The 11679-nt window shown below is 39.9% G+C and overlaps 1 protein-coding gene across 1 annotated transcript; it reads left to right on the forward strand.

Annotated features, from left to right (window-relative positions):
- The first annotated feature begins 6941 nt into the window (after nt 1-6941).
- Nucleotides 6942-8932, forward strand: LOC147878080 (glucan endo-1,3-beta-glucosidase 2-like). Its single transcript, XM_087372445.1, has 4 exons — nt 6942-7648; nt 7819-8142; nt 8232-8274; nt 8395-8932. The coding sequence occupies exons 1-4, from the start codon at nt 7564-7566 to the stop codon at nt 8612-8614; spliced, it is 672 nt and encodes a 223-aa protein (XP_087228571.1). The 5' UTR covers nt 6942-7563; the 3' UTR covers nt 8615-8932.
- Nucleotides 8933-11679: the final 2747 nt, after the last annotated feature.

The following is an 11679-nucleotide window of genomic DNA, read 5'->3' on the forward strand; positions in this document are numbered from 1 at the left end:
AATGCTCCAAAGAGTGTGGGCTTCATTCCATTATGGGGTATTTATACAAGTTGGAGAGCTTCTCTCTCTACATGTAGGAATTGTAAGACATTCTCTCTCTGCATGTAGAACTTGCATATAGAAGTTGCATGTAGAAGTTGCAAGTTGCATGTAGGAGTTTCATGTAGAACTCGCATGTTGCATGTTGCATGTAGCAGTTACATGTAGGAGTTGCATGTAGAACATGCATGTAGAACTCGCATGTAGAGCTTGCATGTAGGACTTGCATGTAGAACATGCATGTAGAAGTTGCATGTAGAACTCGCATGTAGGAGTTGCATGTAGGAATCATATGTAGAACTTGCATGTAGAACATGCAAGTTGGATTTCTAAGAGGGATTATTTATAGCCTTATGCAAGTACAAGCGGAGCTTTGCTACTACTCTCTACACACACATTCTGTACTACCTAAGTCCAGTTGGCATAGAGACAACAACTGTAAGTAATAGTATTACTACTACCAGTTTAATATTGCATCAAAATTACTTGATAGTTATATTGCATGTATCGAAGCTTCCATCAGGTTGCTACCAACATTAGTAGTTTGCTTACCAGCATTATATTTTATCTTATCAACAATAAAAGTCATAATACTAGCAATAAATAACTAGTTTCTCATTTTTTTAGACTGACAAGGTTTTGGAGTCATTGCATGTGTGATTTTGCAAAAAAGATATTCATGAACGTAAATCATGCAAAAAGTGCACATGATTACGTGAATATGTAATCCCTACTCCTATCTATTGGTTCTTTCTTCTCTTTCTCTTTTCCTTTTCTTACTTCCTTGTCTCTCTTGCTTGAAAGCTTGAAGGCTATGGAAATGATGAGTGATAGATTCCCTCATTCATAGAGAAAATTTAAACCATAATCCTAATTCCTTTTTAGTTTCCCACGTTTTTTCTTTTTGTTTCCTTTCCCAATTTCTCTTCCTTTCCTTTAGTTTTTCCTCCTCTATTGTTTGCATTTTTTAACTCACTCTCCACTATTAGGAGAACTCATGCTAGGTAGTTACTATTAATTTTACCAAATTACTAGTTTTAATACAATTAGTTTGCGATTATACAAATTGGTGTTAAAGTGTATTTTATTATTATTAACTAAGGATAATATCAATTATTAATGGCAATTAATTAGAAATTGACCCAAATGTGAGCTGATAAGGTGTTCCTTAACACCACAAATTAGTTTGCTATTATACAAATTAGTATTAAGGTGTATTTTGTTATTAACTAAAAATAATGTCAATTATTAACTAGAGTTAATTATAATTATTGACCCCAACGCAAGTTGATAAGGTGTTTCTTAACACTACAAAAACATGTTTATGTATAAAACTTGCTTTCATATCACATGCTAAAATGTTTTTATCTCCGATAAGGTTTCTTTTTAACACCTTCGTATTTTTGGAAGAAAGGACTCTTTTTACTAGTGTGCTATGTCCACAAAGTTCTCTCTTCATTGTTTAAAACTATAATAGCTACTTCCACTACTATTTCATTTTTGTGGTTCTACCATTTTAATATAAGAAATCAAAAGGTTTGTCTAAGAGATCATACACCATTTTGGCACCCAAGTTTTAGCAAATTCCTCAAGTCTTAAAGCATTTAAAAAAGTTTGAATTCAACAAAATGCGTGTTATTAAGTGAAGGCATGCAAACATCTGCCCTCTTTGGAAATTAACAAAAAAAGTGGAGTAGGGTTTGGATTGTTTATCAAATGAATGAAGAAAATTGAGCTTTCATATCAAGAGGTTGAAAAGGAAGTGCATTTACATGCAATTACATGATAAATGAGCTTACATGGGCCTTCATATAGCGATAACCCATCGTAGCAAATTGATAAAATTGATATATGATTGCCCATTAACTGTCACTCTACAATCAAGTCATGTAAGCTCACAACATTTATTGGAGTTTAATCGTAGAGTGGAAATGTGGCTTTTAAACAATTGTAATGGTAACGCTTGTAGCTTTACAATTATCCTTTGTTGCATATGGATATCTTAATAATAAAATTCGTCTTGATGCAACCCAACAAATAGGTTTGGAATATCAAACTTTTGTGCACCATCAAATTGTCATAAATAAATAATCCATAGCAAGAGTTTGGAATGCCAAGTTGCTTTTCAAAAACGAAATCTAAGTAGATTTCTAACTTTGTAGCTATATGAAATGTATTTTAAAGGTGAGATTGGACTCTATACACAAGCCCAAAAATCATGATTACTATGCTACTGGTCCATGTGCTAGAAAGGATAATGGAGAAACTATAATGATGTGATTTGTCCTTGGGTGTTAAAACAAAATCTAGCAATGTCGAGATCAAAAGGATGTGAGTCGATTACATGTTCATGTGCTAGAAAGGCTGATAGAGAAACCATACGGATGTGATTGTTCATCAATATCACAACAAAATCTAGTAATATGGAGATCTCGGATTAGGCAATTATATGTTTGAAATCTATATGAGAAAAGTCATGATAATAATTAAATTTTCATAGAGAATGTTATATCTAATTGTTGACATGAGGTAAATAAATATTCTTTTAAAAGAAAAAGAGAATGTTTACAAATGAATAAGATCACGTAACTTTTCGTGTGTATTGACTTGTTATCATAGAAAATCCTAGCACACAAAGAAAGAATAAAGCCCTTTTGTGGTCTTTTTCACACAAATCCCTTTTTAAATGTTTTTAACATATCCATGGCCTGAAGGAAAGCAACCTTCAATTTTTGTGTGTGGAAAGGAAAAAAATAGAGAGTCAAATTGTGGGAGGGTGAGGAATCCCATTTTTTCATAAAGAGAAGAAAAGGGTGAAAGTAGTGGGGCAAGTTTGCTAAAGAAATGAACCGAATTCAACACAATAGTTTGCATTTGAGGGATGTGTTATTAGGGAAACAAACTTGACTCGAGAGGCACATGTGAAGGCTAAATGCAAATTTTAGATGGTGGGTGTAGCTATAGGGAAATGAGGACATTATGTGTTGTGCGAGGACAAAAACATGTAGTAACACACCCAAGTTGAAAGAAACATACAAAGGCATAGGTAGAACAATATTGTGGTGCTAATGCAAACACTATGGCAAGAAGAGGATGATGAGTAAAGAACCATACTATACACATGGTGAAAGAAAAACATGCAAAAGCATATATAGAACAATATTGGTGCTAATGAAAGAACAATCATGAAAAGCTCTAGTGAGCAAAGGATCATAAGAAAACAAAACATCGACATTCATGTACCCTTGTTCAAGTATGTTTGTATGCAAGAGAATGTGAGACGTACCATGTAGTATCACTAAATGATTCTTTGATGTAGTACACTATCATGTGATGTCAATTTGAATATTGTTTGCCACAAGGTATATTAGCCATATAGATGCAAAATTGGTTCTGATAGAATACATTGATGTTCGAAGTTGCAATTTTGGAGGTTACCCAATTTCTAATACTTAATGTTATGGCATATCTTTGCTATAGGGACATTTGAATACATGTGCATACATATGCTAAATTTGTCTAGTTGTTAGGTTTATATGGAAGATAGCCGTTTCCCCCCCTTAAGAGGAAAAGGTGGCTTTAATTTGGACACAAGAGAGAAGGGCTATTCTCGGTCTTCATAAATTTTAGAGAGGAACTACGGTAGCTCTCCGCTTACAATCTATGTGGCTTTATATGCATGTGTGTACACATGCACACATATGCATGTGTGCATAACTCTCCCTACACTCCTTGGGGGTTCACTATGTAAAACCACACCATGTCACATGCATTCAATAAAGTTCCCTTTTTAAATACCCCTCATACTCCTCATGTATGTATATTTTTGTAACTCCACAAGAAAACAAATACTCTTTTATTGAATGCATGTGCTGTCCTACATATACTTGAGTGAACCCCTTGAGCCTACACTTTGTGTGGGTTTATATGCATACATGGATGCACTCATGCATGCGTGCACACGCACGGACACGTGTGCACGCATACACACACAGAGTATTATAATATATACATACATAATGTACATATGATATATTGTACTTATTTTCTTGGTATTACCTGAAAGAATACACACACAGATACTCTTTTATACCTTTCTACCACTAAATTGTCCTCTCTTCCTTCAATGCATGTGCCTCATGAGGGACTGATTGGGAAACGAACGTGAAGGATGTGAGTTTCAAAGAAGGACATCAAATTTCATGCTATATGATACTATTCATGTATGCATTTGAGCGTTAACGTTGTATTTGATGCAATTCTTTTCTATAATGTACATAGATTGTACTTATTTTTTGATATAATTTGGAACAATATATGTATACGGTACTTATTCTTTAATATAATTTGAAATAATGTACACATATGTTCTTCTATACATTTAGCGGTCCCTTCTTTCTTTCATGCATATACTTCAACACAAGGGGGTGGCGAGAATTGAATCTAAGGATGTGAGCTCCAAAGCTAGACATTAGACTTCATCCTCTTAGAGTCAAAGTGGTACTATTTATGTACTCATTTAAGCATCAACATTAATTTTTACATTTTGGCTTGCAATAGCTACTATATTTAGCCTTGAACTTCTTTGCTACCATTGCTATCTACACGGGGATCCGGCCCTCATGGACCTCATGCAGTGGCTTGTCCCTCTCATTTTTTCCTTCCTTCTTGGTATTGGCATTAAGTTTATTCATGAGTGGACAATGATGCGAAAAAATAACTTCTTTTTCTTTTCCTCACATGTGTTGCTCTACCATGAGTGCATTCTGCTCTCGTGGATCTTCATGAAAGCTTCCCTATACATTACTATTTGTTTCAACTTTCATGCCTTTTTGTCTATTTTTGTTTTGATGCTTCAGTTGTCTCTCCCTTGAAAATTGAAGGCATTGCTAGTGAATACTAGTCCTCCTTATTTTCAAAGACTCGAATTGAATGAAAGGTGAAGTTGGGGAACTCTTAAGCACCTCCATAATATTGGAAATACTGGTCTTCCAATAGAAGAGAATATACAAGGTCACAATAGGCCATAGAGTTGTGGATCAAAAGAAAGGTGAATGAAAGATGAATGCATAGCGATGATGATGATGGAGTGCAACAATGCAATGGGTGTCACTACAAATCTAGAACCACATGAATGCTTAGTGGCATTGCCTTGTTTGAGAAAAGAAATTTAAAGCAAGGTACTAAAGTGAGTAAGTGAGGCAAACTGGGAAGGGGTGTGGGGGAGAGAGAGTGAGAGATAGAGAGAGAAAGAAAGAAAGTTTATTAAAAGTCTTGCAAAGACTAGAGGGTCTATGAGACTAAAAAGACCTAATACAATGAGCTGAGGAGTGGAGCCTCTAAATAGGCATCAACACCCATGATGAACATAAGCGAAAAACCATCATCATAGCAATACCGATACATAAAAGAGAGAGAACTCTCTGAGCTCATGGAGAGAGTGAGGGTTGGTGGCATGTTGATGACCATCTGGGGAGCGATGGTGGAGAAGCTGAGCCTAAGAGAGGGTGGATGATGTGGGAGGCTACTATGACGGCATAAAATCTATGATGGGACGCTGATGGCAGTCAATACATGTGGTTTGCTTTGGTCTTCTAGTAGTGACCCTATGATGAACCAATGCCACGTTCTCAACTTGTTGGCGAGTCTAACACAACACTACTGGTTAGTGTTGTTTGACTACAAAAACTCATTGATCGTGCTCTAAATGGAGTCTGGCATGCCTCCTTGTCTAGCCTCTGTGATATGAGCAAATGGTCCCTGTGTCGAATGATCTCATGGATGAAAGTTGCCAAATGCCTTTGATTTGGGTAAGACAAAAGGCTGGATAGGTGTCTGAAACCATCCCTATAGAGGCAATGATAGCGACATCTGATCTCATAATACACCGGGCATCTGAAGGCAACATGCTCCTTCGATTCCCATCTCCGCATGATCGCATAGGGTGTAGATGCGACCCTCTCTAGGTAATCCCTTTGCTCGTCCGCTCTCAATGAGAAGTGGTACGATGAGATGAGGAATTGTCCAATAGCCTCATGGAGTGGGGAGGTGGATCTATGTGTATCCTGGTGGATCAATGAAACCCTTTGTGGGAATTAATAAGGAGCGAACGAGCGCGAGAGAGAGAGAGAGAGAGAGAACCTCCGAGGTGGACAAAACTTTTAAGGAGAATTCACGAAAGGTGAGTGTGAGGTGCATGGAACATGTAACTTAGTTAAGGTGGGGATCAAAAAAGCCGGGTGAGGCTAACTACATGGTTCCAACCCAATGATCCAGCGGCCAGCCTATCTATTTTCGAGGGAGGCCATGAATATTTGAGAAATCATGATGATGCAGCCTCACTTTGAAGATTGCTGTCCACGATTCTGGCAGCGCCGCCCCTCTTTTCACCTTTGCCTTCAATTATTATTCACGCCAGTTTACAAGTAACCCGTTTCATATTACTTTATTCGCCTCGAATTGTGAGTCCCATAGCCGTTGTAGCATACAGATACAACGTACTGCGTACCAACTCGCAGCACTGTGGCAAGAAATAGTACCCCTGCTCAAATGGAATTCAGATGATAACGCCACAAACATTTCGTTGATTTTGAGTAAAGTAGATCAGGCTCGATAATGTGAATTAAGTAATAAATAATTTATGCTGCTGGGTGCTGGCTGGGCTTTTCAACTTTCCAGGCGGCACAACCCAGGAACGTTCACGCCCGAGGGCATTTTGCCAAAAGTGACGTTGCAGTTTGCCACTGTCTCGAGAGTTGCCCAAATTCTTCATCCTTCCACCTTTTAGAATTCTTTTGTCACTGTTTTCAAGGCCTTTTGTGGATCAATCATCAGGCCCTGAGGCCCTTAAAGCTTAACTTACGTCCTACTAATAAGCATCTGTTCGCTACTTATCTTTTGTTCTCACGACTTTGCTCCGTTTCAATCTACGCAGCTTGAGTGATTGTTATTCCGGCCACTCCGGCTCCCGGCTGCTTTACGCAGCAGTATCCTTTTTCTCACACTTTAGCTCTCGCATATTGCCAGGTGTGGAGATTCCTCTTCCCCTTTCCTCTACGTGAACAACCACCCATCTTTCAGCCGCTCGTTTGCTTCTCTTCCCCAACACACAGCTTTTATGCTGCCTGGTTCTGTTGATGCTCTCTTTTACCTTTACCTTTAAGGCCTCTTGCCTGCCAGCTGACTATCTCGAATAGACGCAATCTCCTCTCTCTCACTGCTACCCTCAGAAGATACTTGCCTGCCAGCTGACCCCTGTCGAATAGACGCAATCTCTCCTCCCTCACTGCTACCCTCAGAAGATACTGCGAGTGTCTCTTCACCAATTACTTGAGCATCCAAATCGACCATCAAGAACAGGTCTCCTCTTCGTCTTTAATCGACCGGTCACGAAGGCCTTGAGTGGGATAAGCTTTGCATTGATTGGTGAATTTGCCCATTATTAGCACTTCAGCGCGGCTCTCTTCCGTTAAGGAAGTTCATAGACGGATAAAATCCCAAGGATAGTGGTGCTCGGCTACCCCCATGGTAGCTACAAAGCTCATGTCTCAGAGTGGACGCTTCGCTTTGCACATTCTGACCTGCTTCTTGCTAGTTTTGTTGAATGGAGGTACGTCTCGACTCTTTAATCTTCGCTTTAGGCTAATGGGTCGTTTATCACGATTCAGGGGTTTAATGTTAGTTTCCTTGGAATGCCTTTTACTTTTTCTGATGACACCTGCTAATGCCTTTGTGCTCTATTCCTGGCCTACGCGATACGATGGTGTTGTCTTATAGCAGGGGCTGCCAGAATGTTGCGAGTGACGTCTGAACCTTCCCTGCATATTGCCGAGGTGATCCATCGACACCTACAGACAGGTACTTATTGTGTAGCGGCGCCGAATGCAGATCCAACCAAGTTGCAAATAGCCTTAGACTGGGCATGCGGCTCTACTCAAGGGAAGGTAGATTGCTCAGCAATCCAAAAGGGGGGTTCCTGCTATCAGCCAAACTCCATTTCTAGTCATGCATCATATGCGTTCGACTCATACTATGTGAAACAAAACGGGGCCACTGGATCATGCAGTTTTGGCGGGCTGGCAACGCTGGTACAAACGGATCCAAGTAAGCTGCACCTCGTGACATGACCTTGACTGTCTCTCTTCCTTGCCCGACCTGAAACTTAAATATTGTAACTTGTTTTACTGCTGCAGGTAGTGGCTCATGCGTATACCCGGCATCAACGACACCGTCAAGGTATAGTATAGTGTATTTTCGACCCGCAAGTCTAGAAAGTGGGCTTTTGTGCCGGCATATTTCTTCGTTTGGGAAAATTTCGTAGTCGGCAGCTAAACAATGTGTTATTTCTCTCTACAGTTCGACCCTTTCTCCTCCAAACACCAGTACAACTCCAACCACCAATACGACTCAATCACCTCCGTTCACCAGTTCGACTACGCCCACCATTGGGAGCCCCGCAACCTCAACATCAACTGGCAGCACCTCCAATGACATTGGCCCTCTCTTGAGCCTGCATTGGATTCACACCTCGTTATGCTCTCTCGTGGTCATAGCCGTGTTGAGTGCGAGGTTGTAAACATGACATTAGCTTTCTACATTATCATTACAGCGCGCCATCCACATGAAGGTGGCGGGAGGCCCAGGTTTTAGTGTGTCAATTGCAAATCAGTCGTTTATTGTAGGCCTGTTCAGTCTATTTAGATGTGGAACCATTTTGGACAGAGTTCCCTCGTACTGATATGAATCTCGAAACTTACTTTGTCACGAGTCTTTTAAGTTTTCTTGGATAGCTTTCTTAAAAAAAATAGCAAATGGTTAGTAGTTTGAACAATGCCTACTCAACTTAGGTTCTGCCCAACTCGATCCTCAGATTGAGATGCTTGTATGCAGCGAGTTTTTGTTAATTTATCACCCTGTTGTATATGCTAGCTTATGTAGGTTTGAACTTGATATGTATTAATTTTTGTGATGATTTGTAATTTGTTCTTGTATGTTTCCCATGGGACCCAATTCATTGGGGCAATGAAGATAAATTCTTGTTCATTATGTTTTCCAAAAAGTTTTAAGTTTTATAATTTTAAGACATTAATCTTGGTATGCATATATAATAAGATATATTAGTGCAAAACCCATGCCTTAAGCAAGTTCTTACTTGAACATTTTAATTTGTCTAATGTCTTAAAAAACTAAATGTAAGGAATATAAACAAATGAATAACAAGGTTGGATAAGGAGACTTTCACTCCATAAGGAAGCATAAACACAAGAAAAAATAAGACTATATCATATCACAACAAGAAAGAGTGGCTCTTTTAATGGATTATTTAGTAGCACAAATCCTTAAAATATGGTCAAAAGTTAAATCAGTTTATCATGATGACATCCCTTGTTCATCCTTGTTCATTCATTTATTGCTTGTTCCTTATACTTTAGAGTCTAGTATGTATTCTATTCTATACGGAGACTACTAATCGCAGACCAACCATGTGGTAGGGATTTGGAGGCTTGGGGAAGCATTCTAGATTAGGTTTGGGGTAGAGGAGGTTGGGGAGAGAGAAGGCTAGAAAAGTCCATATGGTGATGTGAGGTAGATTAGATTGCTAGTCGTGGCAAGGTGCACATGTGTTGTGAGTTTCGTTGACGAGGAGAATGTTGTGCCATGTGGCACTCCTTGTATGGAGGCCAAGAGTACTAGGTCATGGTAGATGGCACAATTGGCACAAGTCCCATGGTTGGCCATCTACCACGACCTACTAGAAGAGTCCATGTGGTGATGTGAGGTAGATTAGATTGCGAGTCGTGGCAAGGTGCACATGTGTTGTGAGTTTCGTACACGAGGAGAATGTTGTTGTGCCATGTGGCACTCCTTGTATGGAGGCCAAGAGTAGTAGGTCATGGTAGATGGCACAATTGGCACAAGTCCCATGGTTGGCCATTGCATAGTATTGTAGATGGAAAGGGGGGTAAATGCAAATAGAGAGATAAATGTTGGTCGAAGTATTGCAAATGGGGGGTCAATGTAGACAAATAGGGTTAAATGTGTGCGTCGTGTTAGGATCGCCACGCGTCATAGATTGAGAGGAGTAATGTGCACAAAGTTGTAATGGGGAGGGCGAGTAAGTGGCAATAGCTAGGAGCTCATGTGATGTGAAATGGCCTCTGGTATCACTCAGAGGTGTAGCAAAACCGCCACATCAGCAGTGCGGCAAGCATCCCATGCAAGCCCATGTCGAGAAAGCACTTTCTGACGTGCACGGGGTGGTGAAGCATATGTGGTGGCATTGAGAAGACACATGGTAGCATGCATCACATGGCACAATCAACAAGAGAGAGAGAGAGAGAGAGAGAGAGAGAGAGAGAAGAAGAAGAAGAAGAATGTATTAAGTGTCTCCTTCCTTGTGTGGAAGGGAATAAGAGGGCAACTATTCTGAGACAGATTGTGTGATACAATATTCACGATATTTGAGAGTCTTGGCAATAAAATTACCTAGAGTGGCTAGGTGGGTATGTGAAAGCAAGCTTGCGAGGATGTTGTACTCCCGTATAATATTGTTAAAGTCCTTCCTTATGTGGGCATATCGTCGGCATGTAACGAGGACATGTGCCTCTGTCTCTACTTGTCCTTGGTCACACAACTTACAAAATCTTTGTTCCCTTGAGACATCCCCCCAAGCTCCTTTCTCTACCTCCAGAGTGTGTGATCGAGTACGGATGAGTGCAATGCTTCTCCTTACATTTGTAGGTATGGGCATAGTTATGTATTTTTGTGCATTTTCTTCTTTCTGGGAGTAAGTGTCCCAATAAATGGGATTGATATGTGTACAGTAGTACTCATACTTGGCCCTTTTTTCAGTTGATTGCCATTTTTGCTGCATAACTCCCAACAAAGCTTTATGGAATGCCTTCTCATACATTTCCCCGGATGACATCTCTAGGTAGGATGTTACTTTCCATCTTTGGAACCATCCCTTGATGTCTTGCCACCAACTAGATGCTAGCATCTTACTTTTGTTTGTTTTTTGAGGTCTTTTACTTGCTTCCCATGCTTTCATAGGTAGTCTCTATGGCTTCATGGTCTTGACCTTTATGTATTTGAAAACCCTTTCGAATGCTCTCAGATCAATGGGCCTTGTACCGGTCTCAATAAGCGTGATTGAGTATGGTGTGGTAAATTTGACTCCCAAATGTCTTCTTAGAAATGATTTTGAATTTTTTCAATATCATTCCATTTTGATGCTGAAATGCTACCTCCCCATACTTCTACTGCATATAGCACTGTTTGCACCACATATGATGCATCAAATAGAATCCGTTTGATGCTCCATCTCCTAGTGTCACTATTTCTGCAATCATTTTCAAAATGATAATATTTCCTCCACCCGGCATCAATCCTTATGTGGACACAATCCTTCCATCTATGATTTGCTACTGGCACATCTATTCCCAAGTATTTGAATGTATTTACCCTCTCAGTTTCCTGCTCATTGTACATAATCCTTGGGGTGTTTGTAGGCTGCATGGTTTTTACTATCATCATTTTGGGGGGGGGAGAGGGAGAGAGGGAGGGGGGGGGGAAGAGAGAGAGAGAGAGAGAGAGAGAGAGAGAGAGAGAGGGAGGAGGGAGGGAGGGAGGGGGGAGGGA

Source organism: Dipteris shenzhenensis, unplaced genomic scaffold, assembly GCF_047967505.1.
Source record: "Dipteris shenzhenensis isolate YYH24624 ecotype China unplaced genomic scaffold, Dip_SZ_1.0 scaf0581, whole genome shotgun sequence".
Lineage (NCBI taxonomy): Eukaryota > Viridiplantae > Streptophyta > Polypodiopsida > Gleicheniales > Dipteridaceae > Dipteris > Dipteris shenzhenensis.